The following is a 19,562-nucleotide window of genomic DNA, read 5'->3' as shown; positions in this document are numbered from 1 at the left end:
AGGCAGCACTGTCTGGGCTCCAGAGTGAGTTCAAGACTAACCTGAATAACGATAGTGAATTGCTTTATCAAAAAAGATTGGAAGTTGGGTGTTGTGGCACATGCCTTTAATCCCAGCACTTGGGAGGCAGAGGCAGGCAGATCTCTGAGTCCCAGGCCAGTCAGGACTACAGAGAGACATTAAACACATTAAAAGAACGTGCTCACCACTCTAAAACAGACTCACAATAAGGACCTCTTTCCCACCCTTCAAATAAGCAGGCTGATCACATCAAATTCTGGGTGTGTGCTGTGCAGTAATCTCAACACCGTGCTTGTCTGTGGAACATAAAGCAGAACAGTTACTTGCCAGAGCTGTCCAGAGGCTTCTCTTCAGTTTAAGTATGTTCAGGTGAAAGGATTAGTTCAGTGGGAGAGGTTTGCTTAACAATCTCAGCCGTCTCTGCCTCCCGAGTGCTGGGGTTTGGTGTGTGCCACCACAGACTGTCATCTTCTGTTCTTTATCAGTAACCCTCCTCCAAACCCAGGGTGCTTTACAAAACACTACCCAGGGTAAGGGTGTGGCCAAATGGCAGGGGTAAGGCAAGGCCCAGGGTTCCATTCCAACTTCAAGCTCTGGGAAGAAAAATGGAAGAAAACCTAAACAGTCCCTAGAAGATACCCCTAGTGGTGTCCCATATTCTAGAATAAAATGCAAAGTCCTAACTGGGCTTACAAACGTTTGGCACACTCTCCACTCTCCCATGTCATTCTCTGCACCTCAGTCCCACCGTCAGATCTTTTGTCACCCTGTCCTGGGACGTGGGCCAGTGGTCCACGGCCTGAACCATTCCCCTCCTGCCAGGCAGACATTCAGGAGCAGAGCTGAAGGACACACATTGGGAGAGCACAGCTCTGGCTTGTGGTTCCTTCCCTTGGTCCAGACTGGCCAGCTCTCTGAACTTCCCTAGAAAGTGGAGAGCGGGGTAGGTGTTAGTGTAGGTCATTTTATTTTTGTATGCATTGGTATTTTGCCTGCATGTTTGCGTGAGAGTGTCAGATCCCATGGAGGTGGAATTGCAGGCAATTGTGAGCTGTCATATGGGTGTTGGGAATTGAACCCAGGTTCTCTGGGAAAACAGCCAGTGCTCTTAACCACTGAGCCATCTCTCCAGCTCCTGGTCATGGTATTTCTAAACCTAGCATTGGTGTTTTGTTTAGCTAATGCTGGCCATCTCCACATAAAAGCTGCATTCAGGAACCATACCTGCCTCTCAAAAGAAGGGGGTTGGGTCCTGAGTGGCTATAGTGGATGATAAATTTTATGTGGGGCCAACTGGGGGTAGGGGTAACTCAGCGGTAGAGCACTTGACTACCACACTGAAGGCCTCAGTTATTAACTCACAAGGAAAATAAGGGATAAGGTGAAGCAGAAATGAATTCTAGCCTCTTTGCTTTTGGCTGCATTTTAAATGAGCTACAAGAAACCCTGTCTCGTAAAAACCAAAAATAAAAAAAATAAAAAATAAAAAATAAATGGGCTACAAGATTTTCTTACTGGTGAAGCCACATGAAGTAACTTATCCAGAGGGAAAACATTTTGGTTGACTTTATTTAAATACATGGTATAGATGACTTTTTGCATCTGCCTGAGTGGTGGGATTGCAAGTATGTACCATCAGACCTGGATTTGGTGGCTTCACTTATGCTGTTGCTTAGCAGGGCTTCCACGGCCTTCCTGATACCTAATTCTCATCTGTAGGACAGAGATCCACTCCGAGTTCAAAACACAGGCTACGCTTTGAGTGTGACACAAACTTTATTCAGTGCGTAAATGCCAAACATTACAGAAACAAAACATTTTTAAAGTAGAATATTCTTTTTTTTTTTTTTTTTGGTTTTTCGAGACAGGGTTTCTCTGTATTGTTTTGGAGGCTATCGGTCCAGCCCGGCCTCGAACTCACAGAGATCCGCCTGCCTCTGCCTCTCGAGTGCTGGGATTAAAGGCGTGCGCCACCAACGCCCGGCTTAAAGTAGAATATTCTTAACAACAAATCTGAATCTCCCCCAGCACTCTCAAGTCTCTGTTAGCATAAATCATCCAAATAAAATAAGGCTTCAGGTTATCGTTACATATTTATATAGCATGGTGGTTTGAACGAAACTGCCCCGCACCATAGGCTCATCTGTACGAATACTTGGTCCTCAGTTGGAGGAACTGTTTGGGAATTATTAGGAGGTGTGGTCTTGGGGGTGTGTCACTGGGGGTGAGCTTTGAGGTTTCTAAAGACTGCATTTCCAGTTAGTCCTCTCTGCTTAGCAACTGTCTCAAGATGTGAGCTCTCAGCTACTGCTCTAGCGCCGTGCCTACCTGCTTGCCCACTGCCATGCCCCGCACAATGATGGCCATGAATGCTCTGGAACCGTAAGCCCCAAATAAGCCCTTTCTAAAGTTACCTTGGAGCCTGGTGATGGTGGTGCACACCTTTAATCCCAGCACTCGCACTCACTCGGGAGGCAGAGGCAGGTGGATCTCTGTGAGTTCGAGGCCAGCCTGGTCTACAGAGTGAGTTCCAGGACAGCCTCCAAAGCCACAGAGAAACCCTGTCTCGAAAAAACAAGGAAGTTATCTTGGCCATGATGTCATCACAGCAATAGAGAATTAACCAAGGTAAACTTTAGGTAAACGCTTTATCCCATGTGAATTTTTTGGTGCTGAGTGAGCCTTGAGCTCCGATTAAAAGCTTTGCCACAAGCATTACATTTGTAAGGCTTCTCTCCTGTGTGAATCCTCTGGTGTATCATTAGGTGTGAACGCCACCTGAATATTTTATCACAGTCATCACACTGGTACAGTTTTTTTGCAGTGTTCACTTTTTTAGAGTTCAAAAAGGAGCTACTTTCAACAGTGTTTCCAAATTCCTTGTAGCACTGGGCTCGAGTGTGGATTCTCTGGTGTTCGATAAGGTATGAGCTCCGGCTAAAGGCCTTTCCACACTCACTACACTCGTAGGGCTTCACTCCAGCATGAATTATCTGGTGCTGGAAAAGCGTGGAATTTTGACTGAAGGCTTTCCCACACTCGCTACACTTGTAGGGCCTCTCCCCAGTGTGAACCCTCTGGTGCACGGTGAGCTGCGTGCTCATACTGAAGGCCTTCCCACACTGGGAGCATGCGTATGGCTTCTCTCCCTTATGAATCCTCTGGTGGTAGATAAGACTGGAGCTCTGGCTGAAGGCTTTCCCACAGTCATCACACACATAAGGCTTCTCTCCTGTGTGGATTCGCTGATGCTGAATGAGATGCGAGCCCTGGACAAAGCCCTTCCCACACTCCTCACACTTAAATGGCTTTTCTCCCGTGTGTGTTCTCTGATGGCGAATGAGCCTCGAGCTACAACCAAAGGCTTTTGTGCACTTGTTGCACTTAAAAGGTTTCTCTCCGGTGTGAGTCAGCCTGTGCTGACTCAGGCGAGAGATCCACCTGAAGGCTTTCCCACAGTCCTCACACTTAAACGGCTTCTCTGCAGGGCTGTTTTTCTCACGCGCAGTAAGGCTTGGGCTCTCTGAAGCTCTTGGCATTTGAGATTTCTCCCTAGTATGCATCCTCTGGTGCTGGGCTAGAGTCGAGCTCTGGCTGAAGGCCTTGCCACACTTATGGCAGGGGTAGGGCCTCTCGCCAGTGTGGATCCTCTGATGTCTGGCCAGCTGTGACTGCTGGCTGAAGGCTTTTCCACACTCTTGACAACTATAGGGCCTTTCTCCTGTGTGGATTCTCTGATGATGGATAAGGCTTGAGCTGTGACCAAAGGTTTTCCCACATTCTTCACATCTGTAAGGCCTGTCTCCAGTATGAATTCTTTGGTGCTGGATCAGTTTGGTGCTCAAACGGAAAGCTTTCCCACAATCAACACACTTAAATGGTTTCTCTCCAGTGTGGATTCTCTGATGCTGCTTGAGTTGTGAACGCAGCCTGAAGACTTTCCCACATTCTTCACATTCATAAGGTTTCTGCCCACGGCAGCTACTGGTGTATTTCTCCTTTAAGCAGTCAGATGATTTTTTGGGGCACTCTTGACATCTGTATGGCATTCCCTGCACATTCACTTCCAGATATGGATCCAGGCGCAAAGTTGGCGTAAAGACTCTACCACACATTTCACAGTCTTCTGATGCCCCTGTCACACCGTCTCTCCGTTCACCAGGTGGATAACCCAGAGCAGTGGCCTGTAGCTCCTTACCGTGCCGGACAGTGTCCTTGGGAGCCATCGTCTCATTATTCAAATGATGTTTCTGGAAAAGTGAGCCACTCACTCTTAGCCCAAGGCTACTTGAACAATTCTCTGACCAGACCTTAGAATCCAAATTGTGTCCAAAGCCAGGAAGCTGACTTTTGGGAATGTTTGTGTACTCACAGGTCTGCTTATGATCAGTTCTAATAGCAGAATCTGAAATAAAAGCAAAGGAAAAATGTTCCTTACATCTGAGGTCAGAGAAAGGTCAGAGACAACCAAGGGCTTGTGGGAATGCAAGCCCTGCAACGCACACCAAGTGGAAAGTATGGCGAGGAGATACAAGGGGGAATTACTACAGCTTAGTGCATTGGACAGTGATGACATGCTCATGTCTACAAGACAGGGTGCTAAGACCTTCACGTCCTAAGAGGGTTCACGCACAGTTTTACCCTACGGGCACTGAAGAGGGACTATCTTAGAATAAGCAAAGTAGACTGGACAGAACAAACCTGAGGACAGAATGTCATTCACGAATCATCAGAGGGCCAGGTGGTCATGGTGCACACCTTTGATCCCAGCACTCGGGAGGCAGAGGCAGGCGGAGCTCTGTGTTTGAGGCCAGCCTGGCCTATATAGAGCAAGTTCCAGGACAGCCAAGGCTACACAGAGAAACCCTGCCTCGAAAAAAAACCAAAAAAAAAAAAAAAATCATCAGAGCAGGTCAGAGGCCCCAAACACACTAGCTGGCAAGCAAGGACAAAGCGGAGGAGGGGGGTGACCAAAACATAGACAGGAGTGCTGAGACGGTGGCTGAAGACGCGGTGTCTTAGCAGGAAGAACCCAGATCAGAACGGGGTGCTCAGCCTCCCCATGGCTGTCCTCTAAGGCAGGCTTCTCTGGGAAGAGCTCAAACTGCAAGCCCACCTGGCAAGCCTTGCTACAGGTGTGGAGGCTGGCTTTTACTGTCACAGTGGCCCAATCTAGGGTTACCTGTGAAGAGGGAACTTCAACTGGAAACTGCCCCCCATCAGATTGGCCAGTGACGGGCTGGAGAGATGGCTCAGAGGTTAAGAGCACTGACTGCTCTTCCAGAGGTCTTGAGTTCAATTCCCAGCAACCACATGGTGGCTCAGATTGGCCGGTGGCCATCTGTGTGATTGTCTTGACTGATGATGTATCATGGAAAGACCTAGCTCACTGGGGCAGCGTCATTCTGAGGCGGTTATGTGCAGACTGCATATGAAAGCTAGCTGAGCACCGACCAGACTACAAGGCGCTGAGTAGGGCTCCTCCATTGTTTGTGCTTCAGTTTCTGCCCTGGCTTCCCAGTGATGGCTTATGACCTGGAAATGCAAACTCAAAGAAATCCTTGCCTTCTTAAGTCGTTTTGTAGTCACAATGTTTTCCCACGTGACACTCAAGGTTAGAGCACTAGGTCAGTGACTGGGTGACCATACCCAGTAGTCCACACCGATTTCTGCCTGGGGACAAGTATATGCAAGAGTCTGGGCACCCAGGACCACAAGGCCTTCATCATGTCTACTTTACTTCTAGAGTCTCCAAATCCACACGGGCTGCCTTCCTGTCCTGACCCCACAGGCCAGATTTCTGTACAACCATTAATTACCTGCCACATCGCAGCTGAATGGACAAGGGTTTTGTGCCCTTGGCTTCTGTGGCACAGCCGTCCCAGAAGTGGTCATACACCCTAGCTGTGGTTCCTTTTAGGATTGGTCCCTGCAGGGTTCTTTACTAGCCCAGTCTGGTCACAAGGACTCACCCCAGCTCCTTCTTATTCAGACCTTCTCTGTGCCAGGGCCGGGGCCTCACCTGTCTGGCAAATCCACGGTGCCTCCGTTCCCTCTGCTCCCTGTAGGTCAAGGACCCATGGCTCTTGTCCTTGCTCCAGCCGAGAGATCAGTTCAGGCTTAAAAACCAGGAACCCTGCTGTGTGTGAGGCAGAGAAGGACAGAGTGGAAATATGGCCAGGGGTCAGCCCTGTCCCTACTTTCCAGCCACGAAGAACAGGAGCTGCTAGATACACTCGGAACCTGTCCAGGAGGGTGATGGGGATGAGGACCAGAACCTGCCCAGGAGGGTTATGGGGAGGAGAACTAGAACCTGTCCAGGCAGGTGGATGGGGGTGAGGGCCTGGGTATGGAGCAGGCCCTTCTCTCTAACTCCTTACATTAGACAGGAAGGGGCACCCAGCTTTCCAGTCTTCAGGGAACACTGCCACCAAGGAATAGGCTGGATCTGCTTGTGGTACAAAATGAGTAGGGAAGCCTAAGCCCAGGTCAGCATCACATTCTGCAAATCACAGTCTTTTCTTCCCTCAGTTCAAAAGGGAAGGATACTCCAAGGGGTCAGGGTGGCCAAGAAACAAAAGTTTAAAATTAGTATGCAATTAAATGAATGAAGCAGATTCCAAATCACAAGGAGTGGTGCCAGACTCCCTTTACGGCCAGTTCACGAAAGCAGGGAAGATGTTGATCTAATCAGGAATCAGCTACAGGGGACTAGAGAGATGGCTTAACAGTCAAGAGCACCTGCTACACTTCCGGTGAGCATTCCCTAGCACACACATGGCAGCTCTCAACTGTCTGGATTCCAGTTCCAGCAGGTACACAGAATACATACAGGCAAAACTCCCATACTCATTAAAAGGTCGTCAGAGCTTCCTCGGGCTTCCCACCACATGGTAAGAGAGGCAGAGAAGTCTGTAAGATCCATGTCTACCCTGCAGCTCCCAAGGCACATGCAGACAAAAACAGCTACGAATGTGGCCCAACCACAAAATCATGAACTCATTTAAAATGTGAAGTGTCTTTTTGTTCTGTTTTGGTAATCCAATTGTAAGGTTCTTGAGCATGAACCTTGTAAAGGACATCATATCACAATACCAAAAAGTTAAACAAATGGTACAGCAATAGCTTCAAGCTTTAAGTAGAGGCAGGGCCCCACACATCAGAAAACAAACACACTTTTTTTAAAAAGAAGAGGGGCTGGAGAGATGGCTCAGTGGTTAACAGCACTGACTGCTCTTCTAAAGGTCCTGGGTTCAATTCCCAGCACCCACATGGCAGCTCACAACTCTTGACTCCAAGATCTGACACTTTCACATGGATACACATGCCGGCAAAACACCAGTTCACTGCAATTCCACTCACAGGCAAATTGCAACGGTAGGCACAGTTTTTGTTGTTGTTGTTGTTATTGTTTGTTTTTTGAGGAAAAGGCAGAAAATGTGGGTAAAGCTGTTTGGTTTGTCACTGAGAGACACAAAAGAAATGGCTGCTGTATCGTAGGCAAGACAGCTTAGGCACTGACCCCCACAGAAGGTAAAGCCCTAAAGAAGAAAGAAAACATCATTCTTGGCAGGCCAGAGCCCCATGGGGAGTAGACATGGATGATCCAGCAAGAGGAAATCCTGGCCAATGTACTGTCTGTGTTTTCCTCTCATATTGTCACATGTGATAAACTATGTGTGAGTCTGAGACAGCTCTTACAAAGCACCAAGTGGTAGCCTTTGTTCAAATTCTGGTAAGTACATTTAATAATGCCCTTTATAACATGTCAGCTTGATTTTGGTGAAATCTAACACAAGATAGACTAAGCATGCTGGGTGTTGGTGGCGCACGCCTTTAATCCCAGCACTCGGGAGGCAGAGGCAGGCGGATCTCTGTAAGTTCGAGACCAGCCTGGACTACCAAGCGAGTTCCAGGACAGCCTCTAAAAGCCACAGAGAAACCCTGTCTTGAAAAACAAAACAAAACAAAAAGATAGACTAAGCATCTAAATACAAGGTTTCTGGTTTTGTTTTTTTAAAGACAAAAGAGCTGCGGAAATACATGAAATCAGAACCTAACAAAGCAGTAAGCAAGGATGCCTGGGCTGGTGGAAGGGGTAGGTGGGGATGGGATGTAGTTGGTTTACTAGGAACTTCTCTGGGTATTAGACCAGGCCTATAACCGTTCATCCCATACAAGCTGGCTCAATCGAGTTTTCTGATGTCTTAGTTAAGTAGTGGGCATCAGGGCTAGAGTATGTACAGGTCAGTGGTTGAGCATTCTTGTCACACACAAAGCTCTGGGGTCAATTCCTGATACCACAGAGAGCAAAAGTAAAACAAAACAAAACAGGCTGGACATGATAGTGCATCCCTTTAACACAGAGACAGGCCGATCTCTGAGATGGAGGTCAGCCTGGTCTATAGAGCAAGTTCAGGATAGCCAGGGCTACACAAAAACCACCACCGCCCGGCCCCAGGCATCCTCTTAAGAACTCAGGAGGGATCCCAGCACTTGGGAGGCAGAGGCAGGTGGATCTCTGTGAGTTCGAGGCCAGCCTGGTCTACAAGAGCAAGTTCCAGGACAGCCTCCAAAGCCACAGAGAAACCCTGTCTCGAAAAACCAAAAAAAAAAAAAAAAAAAAAAAAAAAAAAAGAACTCAGGAGGGTTGGAGAGATGGCTGAGAGGTTAAGAGCACTGGCTGCTCTTCCAGAGGTCCTGAGTTCAATTCCCAGCAACCACATGGTAGCTCACAACTATCTGTAATGAGATCTGGTGCCCTCTTCTGGTCTGTAGGCATACATGCAGGCAGGCAGAACACTGTATACTTAATAAATATTTAGATAAATAAATACATCTTAAAAAAAAAAAAGAACCCAGGATACTCCACAATGTAGGTACCAACACAATGGGTTCAGTCCTGAAGAGTAAGAGGTGACATACACAGTAAGCAGGACATGCATTCTACCACAAAGTTGAAACGAACTAGAAAGCTGTATGTGTTAGAGCAGCCTGCAGGAAAGGTAGCAACAATGGAAGAAGTCTGGTGGCAGGGACAGAAGAAGGGACTCAAGGTGTCACTGACACTCAAGCATGGTTTCTATTCCTCACACGGTAATTTAGTAGCTTGGGGAAAACAGAGGTTTTGCTAGTTCCCTGGAGTCCACCTACCTCACAAAGACTAAGTTGGGAGACATGCTAAAGCCGGGAGCAAGCCTGACACTCAGATGAAAGGTCTGACCTCTAAGGCCCAGCAGTTAGCATCCACATCCGCTCCTTCTGCCGGAGTGAACGGATCCCCAGGCGCAGCCTCACCTAGTCCAGCCACACTGCTGTGGTTCTCCAGCATCACCTCCCTGTAGAGGGCCCTCTGGCCAGAGTCCAGACATTGCCACTCCTCCCGGGAGAAGTGCACAGCCACGTCGCCAAATGTCACCGCCTCCTGAAATCAGGACACACACTAGCACCCAGACGTCCTTAGGTGCCAGCTCTGGTCTGGCACGGTAATGCGTCTCCGGTAGGTGACCCATTGGATTAGAGTCACAGAGATCCTTTTAGCTCTTACAGCTTAGGTGAAAAGGAGGAACCTAGTCCACGGTAGTGACCTGACATTCCTCTCCACTGGACAGGCACAGGTGGGCTCTGGTCTGGGCAGGGGTTTACTCACTGTCTCCGGGTGTAAGCCTGGCAAGAGCCGCGGTGAGGGTCAAAGCTAGATGTGAGCTCAGACCAGGGGGGGGGGCAGATCCCCAAAATAGGAAGTGGAGGCTTGACAGGACATAGGGGGAAAAACAGACAGCCAGGCTTCCTACCATGACATTTGGAGGGTGGGATCCACTTGTCTTGATTCAGACACCTGTGAGAAATTGTGAAAAGGTCAGAGGTCAGGGTGGAGGAAGTTCCCAGTTCCCAGGGTAACCAGGGGTCTCTGTATGCCCTGCTTCTTTACCGCCATCGCCAGACACCAGACTGGGCGCACAGCCCCGACGTTTGAGTATCAGCCTTTGAGACCCTTGCCTGTGTGGGTTTGGGGAGTTGGGTCACTTCACAAACACATTAAGACTGGCTGCCAGGGCCACACATCACAATGGGCAACAGTGAATTTACATCAAGTTTGCCTTCACGAGACACCTAGAAGAAACAGATGACCACACACACACACACACACACACACACACACACACACACACACACGCGCACACACACACGCACCCACGCACACATGCGCGCGCGCACGCACCATAGTGCTGAAGTAAAGGGAACTAGGAAAGTGTTTAAATGAGAAACTCTGGTGAAGTCTAAGACGTATCCCCATGAGCCCGGGCTAAAGTGACGGTGGTAGGGAAAGCACTCGGGACCTCAGCACAAAGTGAGCCTGGTGAGCCCGTGTGCGAGGCAAAGAGAGCAAGCGACAGAGTTAGTTGGAGGCAGTAGAAGACGGACCAGGAGACCCCTGTTCTCAAGTGCTGAATTCCGGTGTAGGTTACAGCTGCCCTAAGGATTCGCTAAGTAACCCTCAGCTAAACAAAGCCCCCAGGCCCCTCCTCAGCCCCATCCCCACCCCGTCCCCGGGAGAGGTCGGGATGGGGAGAAGCTGGCTCTGGCTTTCTTGGTAGCTTTTGGCCCAGGTGTTAGGCCAGTGGCTACCCCAAGCAGCGGCGAACACCAGAAAACGGCTCCCCTCTCGGACCCCAGCATTTGGACAGTCAATAGGAAATTGTGGTCCCAGATGGAGGACAGACCCCGAGGTGCCACCTGAGTCCACAACCGTGACAACACTTTCAGCCTGTCACTGACTCTAGGCTTGCAAGGTGCAGAAACTGAGGGGAAAGATGGCTCCAGGAAGTGATTACTCAGGAAATACTAGGGAGGCAGCAGGAAGGTCCGGGCCTGGAGGAGCTCGGCTATTCGTCTGGCATCCGCTGGGACCAAGTCCCCCGCCAGGCACTCACAACAGCCCCGAGCCTTCCATCTCTTGTGGGGGAGAGGCGGGTGTCCCTTGCCCTGACGACAAGGAATGCAGTTACGACGACTCACCCAGCCTGAGCGCGTCTGGGACCCGCCAACTGACCGAACCGCCGGAAGCGGTTTTGCATGCCCATCCCTCCGCGTCCCACCCTGCAGACTTCCGCCGGCACAGATCCGCTCGCAGGCCAGAGCATCTCGATGGTTCTCCAGCCCCGCCCCTGCCCCTGTAACCTCGGGGGCGGGGCCAGGAGTTGGCCGGTAGAGAGCTGGGCTAGATTCTAGGGGCAGGTCCAGGAGTGTGGAGGGAGCCGGGAGGAAAGGATGAAGATCTCGGAAGCCAGGGTGCGAGCAGGAGGCGGGGCCGAAGCGGAGGCGGGGCCAGGTCGGGAGCCTGGAGCGGAGGCGGGGCCAGCAGTGGAACCCTTTCCGCGCTGGCAGTGGGTTGGCTTTGGATGTTGAGCCGAGCTTCATGGGTGAAAATCATACCTGCTAGCTGGAAAAGCTGACCTCTGGGGAAGGTCACTAATCACCTGCTTAGGGTTCTGGTATTTCAGGCTGACCCTGTCAGGGCGTAGCCCAGTTAGCTTTTCCTTAAGACTTTACCCTCCCGAGGTGGGGCGCACTGGCCTGGGGCTCTAGGGGGCGGCACAGGTGGGGGAGGCAGGGGGCTGGACGGGGGTTCACTGCAGCTGTACTAGGATCCGAGAGGCTGTGGAGGGGTGAACCTCAGTGTTTTTCTCTTGCCTAGAACTCTATTCTAGAGATCAGGGGCGTTTGACACTGCTCCAAACCCTCCTCAGCTTCTGGCAAAAAAAAAAAAAAAAAAGAAGCCGCTCTGGGTGTCTGGAGTTCCCAGACCAAAGATTTTAGACGCAGAGACTCTCAGAGCACAGGTCACAAACAGGATCTGAAGATACACACAAATGCCAAGACGAAATGTGAGAAAGTAAGGTAAAGTCTTACTTCAAAAATACATCTTCAACAGTGACACAGAGTGTGACGAAGCCGGACCATCCACTGGAGATGTTAACTCTCTAAGCCTTCTTTGGAGTCAAGGACCCCAGACATCGGATGGCCTTTGTAATACCCTTCCTTAGTCTATTTTTCTTCTATGTCTCTGCTCCTGCCCTTGACGGAATTTCAGAATATAAACCAGGCTAGCCTTAAATTCACTATGTAGTCCAAACTGGATTTAGCTTGCAATCCTCCTGCCTCTGCCCCCAATGCTAGAATCACAGGGGTGCAGCACCATGCCAGTGCCTTCCTCAGAACGCTTCTGATGAGAAAGACCCTGCCCAGCTTGCAGTCTCATTGTCCTTACCCAGAATCCCTGTGGGTCCCTGTACCCTAAAGATAGTTTTGAGGAGAAAGCACCTCTTAACTTCTCAGGAATGCCGGCTCCTGGGTATATCTGATTCCTTTTGCCAACTCTCCTTGCCCAAACATTATTCTTCAACCGTAGGAGAGCCTGGACCTTTAGCGTCTAGTACCAAGGAGAAACTAGCAAAGGGGATTGAGAGCTTGGCAAAAGTAAGTGAAGGATGGCATTATTGGTGACAAATAAGTGTTTCAAGGAGGAGATCCTATCGTGTCAGTACTATTAAGGGTGTACGATGAAAGGAAAACAACACTGAGGGAGCTCTTGCTTTTTGTTTGTTTTTGTTTTTCCAGACAGAGTTTCTCTGTGTGTAGCTCTGACTGTCCTGGAACTTTTTCTGTAGACCAGGCTGGACGAGAACGCACAGACATCTGCCCGCCTCTGCCTCCTCCCAAGTGGTGATATTAAAGGTGTGTGCCACCACTGCCTGGCTCTGAGGGATCTTTTTTAACAAATTGGAGGCTATTAGGAAAGGGGGGAGGGAGATGGAGAAAGATACTGCACGTGCACACTCATAAGTGTCCCTATGATCCCAACTTTGGTCACCTCCTAACTGAAGGCTTTTGGAACCACCTGATCTTTATACAAAGACACAAGACTTCTGTTTCATTGACGTTTTATTATGTGTCTACATTCTATTTTTATGCTAATGTCATCTGTAAGAGTGAATGCTATGGAGGCCAGAAGAGAGTGTAGGAACCCCTGGATCTGGACTTACAGATGGTTCTGAGTCTCATGACTGGGGTGCCAGGGGTGGAACTCTGGTGAATGAACAGCAAGCACTCTTTTTTTTTTTTTTTTTTGAGGCAGGGTTTCTCTGTGGCTTTGGAGGCTGTCCTGGAACTAGCTCTTGTAGACCAGGCTGGCCTCGAACTCACAGAGATCCGCCTGCCTCTGCCTCCTGAGTGCTGGGATTAAAGGCATGCACCACCAACACCCAGATCCATTGTTTTTATAACTATAATCTCAATTCAACTGCTGCTTCACCAAATGCCACACACACACACACACACACACACACACACACTTGGTAAGATAAAATAAGTACTTAAAATTTGGTCAGAATTAGGGAGACAGACAGAGTTTCTGTGTATAGCCCTGGCTGTCATGGAACTTGCTCTGTAGACCAGGCTGGCCTGGAACTCAGAGATCTGCCAGCCTCTGCTTCCTGAGTGCTGGGGTTAAAGGTGTGCACCACCACTACCCGGCGAAATCTTTTTTAAAAATATTTTATTTATTTATTTATTGTGCATACAGTATCCTGCCTGCAGGCCAATAGAGGGCACCAGATCTCATTATAGATGGTTGTGAGTCACCTTGTGGTTGCTGGGAATTGAACTCAGGACCTCTGGAAGAGCAGCCAGTGTTCTTAACCTCTCAGCCATCTCTCCAGCCCGCTTGAATTACTTTTTTTTTTTTTTTTTTGGTTTTTCGAGACAGGGTTTCTCTGTGGCTTTGGAGGCTGTTCTGGAACTCACCCTGTAGACCAGGCTGGCCTCAAACTCACAGAGATCCGCCTGCCTCTGCCTCCCGAGTGCTGGGATTAAAGGCGTGTGCCACCAACGCCCGGCTTGAATTACTTTTGACAGGTGTGATACAAATGACTTTGTGTGTTGGAATTTTGAGGGGTAGGGGTTGAGATGGTATCACTCTAGCTGGACTGGAACTCACTATGCAGCCCAGGCTGGCTGTGAACTTGTAGCGTCCTTTTGCTATACAACTGAGGTTATAGGCATGAGCTACTGTGTCTAGTTTTCATGATAAGAATCGGGTGAGTGCGATGGGGAAAGTACTTAACACAAAAGCCTAGGGCCTTGGTTTGATCCCTGGAATCTACAGAGTGCAAGGAGAGGACTGGCTCCTACAGCTGTCCTCACGCCTCTCCACGCATGCACCGTGGCGCACACAAACTCACACTCACAATCACACATGCACGCACGCACACCAGTCAATCACTCATTGCACCAATGCACTCACACACACGCACACCAGTCAATCACTCATTGTGCACACACACACACACACACACACCAGTCAATGACTCATTGTGCCAGTGATATGGCTTGGTAAGGTGTTTGTTGTCAAGCCTGAGCGTCTGAGTTTGGTCCTCAATTGTCCTCTGGCCTCGGTACACAAACTGTGGCGAGAGGTGTGGTGCGTGCTCATCCCCCACCGATAAATTAAAAAATTAATGTCATTTAAAAATTAAAGATAGAAAAAAGTTAAGGATAGGGCTGTTATTTGCAGCAGAAAATATTTCAGGATGTGTAACATGAAGCAGGTTGGAGTGTATTAAGGAGAGATTTCAGGCTGGGCGGCGGTGACAGTTCCTCCCTTGGTGCCAGGGTTTCAGCAGGCTATTCTCAGCCCTAGCACAGAAATGTCTAGATAAATTTTAATTCTTTAGTATCCCTGGTATAGTTTTAGAAACCAGGAGCTCGGGCTGGAGAGATGGCTCAGTGGTTAAGAGCACTGACTGTTCTTCCAGAGGTCCTGAGTTCAATTCCCAGCAACCACATGGTGGCTCACAACCACCTTGAATGAGATCTGGTGCCCTCTACTGGCATGCTGAAGATTGTATACATAATAAATAAATAAAAGAAAAAAAAAAAAAAGAAACCAGGCGGTCACTGTGTCAGAAACAGCTCTGTCATGCTACCTTGACTTTTCCACAGGACAAGGATTAAGCATGGCCTGTTTTGAGTTTTGAGGGGATAGCCTGTGCCTCCCTCAGGAGGCAAACATCAGTGGCAGCAGGGCCGTTTCCAGGGGACTCTGGGACTTTGCAGCTCTCCCTGGCGGTGCCAAGCTGTAGGCTACAATGCTCCTCCCCACAACACTTTCTGTGCTGGTTCCTCAGCAGCAAGAGCAACAAATGATCAAAACTACTTCCTGCCATACTGTGGGGCCTAGGAACAGAGTGGCTTGCAGATCCTGCCAACCTTGCTTAGCTGTCTGCAGAAGAAAGTCTGTGCCCTCTGCACTCATGATGGATCAGATCGTTGGAAATGCAGCACAGCAACCTGAGGATCTGTGGTAGTGACGCTGTGAACTTGAACCAGCAGCAACTGCATTGCGGCATTACTGGCTGCTAGGTAGTTAGTAACCCTATCTATAGGCAGCGGTACATCAGTCAGGAGGAATGCCTGTAGCTACTAACACAGGCATTTGTAAGGAAGAGCAAAAAAGTCACACATGCTTCCCACTGGAATGATACATTTTTTAGTATTAATTCAGACACTCTTCATGTGTTTATACTGAATTTCAGGTTAACTAAGCACAATGGGTTCCGACTTAAATGAGTGCAAGACCAAAACAACTATAGCCAAGACACACACATGGTAGTGCTTGCCTTTAATTCTAGCACATGGGACGCAGGATAGGTGGATCTCTGTGAGCCTGAGACCAGGTTGGTTTACATAGTAAATTGATTAATTAATATGGGGGACAGGAACACTTCTGGGCATGTTTGGTTTGCATAAATTCTTTTTTTTTATTTTTTGGTTTTTCGAGACAGGGTTTCTCTGTGGCTTTGGAGGCTGTCCTGGAACTTGCTTGGTAGTCCAGGCTGGTCTCGAACTCACAGAGATCCGCCTGCCTCTGCCTCCCGAGTGCTGGGATTAAAGGCGTGTGCCACCAACGCCCGGCTTGCATAAATTCTTTTTTTCTTTCCTTTTTTATTTATAGGGGAGAGCTCAAATGCAGTCCCCCGCTACCACTAATTATGCAGTCAAGTTTGCTGCATTTAGAGAAATCACATGGTCAGAACATCAGGAGTGCAATGGATAAGCCCTGGGAAAATACCTTTGTGATCATAGTTTTACCCTTCCTGGAGTATATAAGTTTTTTCTTTAAAAAATTTTTTTCGGGCTGGCGAGATGGCTCAGAGGTTAAGAGCACTGACTGCTCTTCCAGAGGTCCTGAGTTCAATTCCCAGCAACCACATGGTGGCTCACAACCATCCATAAAGATAGCTGGTGCCCTCTTCTGATGTGTAGATGTACATGGAGGCAGGATGTTGTATTCATAATAAATAAAATCTTTAAAAAAATTTTTTTTCGTTTTGCTTCCATGTATGCCAGGCACCGTGAGCACTGAGTATTTTGCTCCATTTACTTCATGTGCATGCAGTACCCACAGAGGCCAGAAGAGGGCAGTAGATATCAGCTACCATGTGGGTCCTGGGACTTGAACCCTAGTCTTCTGGAAGTTAGTAAGTACTCTCAACTGTTGAGCCATCTTTTTAGTTCCAGTTTACATAAGTTCTACCAAAAAAACCAACCAAACAAAAAACAAAACAAAAAAGGGAAAAGGAAGGACATTTTGAAGTTGTATCAGTATTGTAGTTTTTCCCTGCCATGCTTAGCAATGAACACAGGCACTACTATAAGGCTGGTGGCTCAGCAGTGAGACACTGTCACCAGCCTGAGCCCCAAATCTATCCATTTCTGTTTATTTCCAGATACCGCTTGCTAGAAGTAGGTAAAAATGTTGTTCTTTGCTGCAGCTTCGGGCGATGAAACAGGACCCACCAAACTCAACAAACCCACATGGAGTTTATTGGGAAAAGGAGCGCAGGGAGGGGTAGGTGTTAACCGATCGGGAGCAGAAATGGAAAGAGAGAACGGGCAGGAGGCACTTGCTTAAAAGGGAAAGGAAGCGGTTTAGAACGAGGCTCAGCAGCTGGAGCCATTGAGACTGGAGTCACGGAACTGCTGTTGGCCCAGCTCCGCATGGTTTCTGCATGCAGAGTCCTTATGCAGCCACTTAACGCATGCCCGGGGACGTAGCCATGCAACCTTTGACAGCCTTTGAGCTGTTAGCATAAGGTCAGGTTATCAACACGGAGCATGGCAAGGAAGACAGATCCCAGGGCGAGGGAAAGCCGCCCAGAGAAGAGCGATCCCGGGGAGAAAGCACAAGGATTAGAGAGGCCTCTCAACCAGGAAAGGTTCCCTAAGGAGAAAGCACAGGTCCAGGAGAGGGATGGTGTGTGACAGGCCGGTGCTGAGGAGAAACCACCAGGGCAGAAGGAGGGGAGTCGGGAGCAGGCACAGGGCCAGGTTGCCCAGGACCTGGGGAGAGGGAGAAGCCAGGATATCAACAAAAAGTCTTTATCAGTAACCACATGATCACACGCTTTCAACTGCCAAGCGCTAAGTTATCGCATATTCCCAAATGCGCAGGGGTGTTGATCGGACAGGTTTCATCTAGTCTGGAGGCCATTTTGACAGTTGGAAGATAACGTTGGGGTCATTGTCATTATAATCGTGAAAACCACCCACTGGGCCACTGAGAGATCTAACCAAAATAGGAAAAAATAAAGGTGGTACCCTGATCCCTGAACATATCTCTTCACAAGGAACCATGATATGGCGGGCATGGTGGCTATAAGGCAGGAATGTATAGCCCACACCAATCTGGGCTATCCACTAAAACTGTCTCAAAACAAAACTCTCAAAATTTCAGTGACAGCATTCATACCACAATCCACATAGCCCAGTCCTAGTAGAACCCCAGGCTAGCACAATCGTGTGATCCTAGCACTGGGCAAGGGGCTCAAACAGGAAGACCCGCACACGTGAATTCTAGGAAACCATGGGTAGAAAGTGAGAACCTGGCTGGGGAATCTTTCTGGAATTAACACTCTGACACCAGTGAGACTGGAAGAGAGATGTCACCGTTGACCAAAGCAGGGCAGCTTCTGAAAGGCTTCCATCCTGGGAGTAGTTTGTACACTTACTTTATACTCTAAAAACCCAAGCAACGACCCATTATTTCAGCTGATTCTCCAGGTCGTTCTGTGTCAGGTAGCAAGTGATGTCATGTTTGGCAAATACAGAGAGTGCTTTAAGAACACCACTGAGTAGATTCACAAACCAGTGTCTAACAATTGCTCTTTTCCACTTCACCACTATACAAAAGATTCAGGCCTCAGATCTGCCCTGGGAGAAGAGGATATGCTCCAACTCTGTTCATGACTGTTGAATAAAACCTCAGCAACTGTTTGGTTACTTGCCAGCAGCACTACTGAGTAAGAAAAGAACCTGAAAATTCAGAAGCAGAATCAAAGGAAGCTTTGTGGTCAGGAGGCCATTCAGAAGACCCAGGCAGGAGAATTGTGCAAATTCAGCCATTAACCCAGGCTACATAGTGTCCATTTGAAAAGCATATGCTTTGTTTCTATTTGTCTTAAATGCCTACAGGTACAATTGAGATTACATCATGACTGATTTTTTTCCCCAACAATTTCTACATTAAACAAAACAAAATATTACACTGTGGCAATAAATTTGAGGGTTGGAGAGATGGCTCAGCAGTTAAGAATACTTGCTATCTAATTTCTACAGGCTCCAGTTTGTATGCATGTGAAAATTATTTTGGACAAAGGTAGTCCTTGGTTTTAAACAATCTTTCTTTGTCCCTGCCGTCTCTGCCTCCTTTCTTTCACCAAGTTTTGTTCTCTGTCTCTTCTTAAAGGCTCTCTATACAGCCCTGACTGTCGTGGACCTCACTCTGTAGATCAAACTGGTCTCTAGCTCAGAGATCCTCCTGCCTCGGCCTCTCAAGTGCGGGGATTAAGTTTGGCTGATTTGGCTTTTTGTTTTGTTTTTCGAGACAGGGTTTCTCTGTATTGTTTTGGAGGCTGTCCTGGAACTCACTCTGTAGACCAGGCTGGCCTCAAACTCAGAGAGATCCACCTGCCTCTGCCTCCCAAGAGCTGGGCTTAAAGGCGTGTGCCACCAACGCCAGGCTAATTTGGCTTTAAAGTTTTTTTTTTAATGTATTTTATGTGCATTGGTGTGAAGGTATCAGATCCCCTGGAACTGGAGCTACACAGTTGTGAGCCGCCTTGAGGGTGCTGGGAATTGAACTTGGGTCCTCTGGAAGAGTAACCTGATTTAGCTTTTTTGAGACAGGGTCTTGGCAACATATTTCAAACTGGCCCGGAATCCGTAATCCTCTTGCCTCGGTTTCCCAAGCACTGGGATTACAGGCCTGCCACAGACACCCAGCCCAGGTGTTAGTCATTTAACCCGTGCTTTACTTGCGATTTAGCTTATGACAAAGAGGAAAAGGCGGCGCGGCACAGATCATGTCTGGTTGAGGCCAGAGAGCGGCGCCGGTTAGCCCTGGCGGGAGGGCGGTGAGCGCCCCCGGCCCCGCCCAGCCCGTGCGTAGGGGCGCCGTTCTCTGAGACCCTAAAGAAGCT

At 48.7% G+C, this 19,562-nt stretch overlaps 1 protein-coding gene and 1 pseudogene across 8 annotated transcripts; both read right to left on the bottom strand.

Annotated features, from left to right (window-relative positions):
* Positions 1 to 1,778: 1,778 nt before the first annotated feature.
* LOC121136231 (zinc finger protein 7-like) lies at positions 1,779 to 11,459 on the bottom strand. Of its 8 annotated transcripts, none has more exons than XM_040736231.1 (5): positions 11,041 to 11,299; positions 9,816 to 9,859; positions 9,319 to 9,445; positions 6,044 to 6,160; positions 1,779 to 4,426 (listed from the first exon to the last, which is right to left on the bottom strand). In XM_040736231.1, exons 2-5 carry the CDS (start codon positions 9,816 to 9,818, stop codon positions 2,670 to 2,672), a joined length of 2,004 nt encoding a protein of 667 aa, XP_040592165.1. In that variant the 5' UTR covers positions 9,819 to 9,859; positions 11,041 to 11,299; the 3' UTR covers positions 1,779 to 2,669. The 8 variants fall into 8 exon arrangements, with proteins under 8 accessions (XP_040592165.1, XP_040592168.1, XP_040592166.1 ...); XM_040736234.1 differs by having other exon boundaries at positions 6,044 to 6,157; XM_040736232.1 differs by lacking the exon at positions 11,041 to 11,299 and adding an exon at positions 10,746 to 10,988.
* Positions 11,460 to 16,033: 4,574 nt separating this feature from the next.
* Positions 16,034 to 16,187, bottom strand: LOC121136279 (annotated as a pseudogene).
* Positions 16,188 to 19,562: the final 3,375 nt, after the last annotated feature.

This window comes from Mesocricetus auratus, unplaced genomic scaffold (genome assembly GCF_017639785.1).
Source record: "Mesocricetus auratus isolate SY011 unplaced genomic scaffold, BCM_Maur_2.0 Super-Scaffold_100055, whole genome shotgun sequence".
Lineage (NCBI taxonomy): Eukaryota > Metazoa > Chordata > Mammalia > Rodentia > Cricetidae > Mesocricetus > Mesocricetus auratus.
Note: the sequence above shows the minus strand (reverse complement) of the source record. Positions and strands in the feature narration are given on the sequence as shown.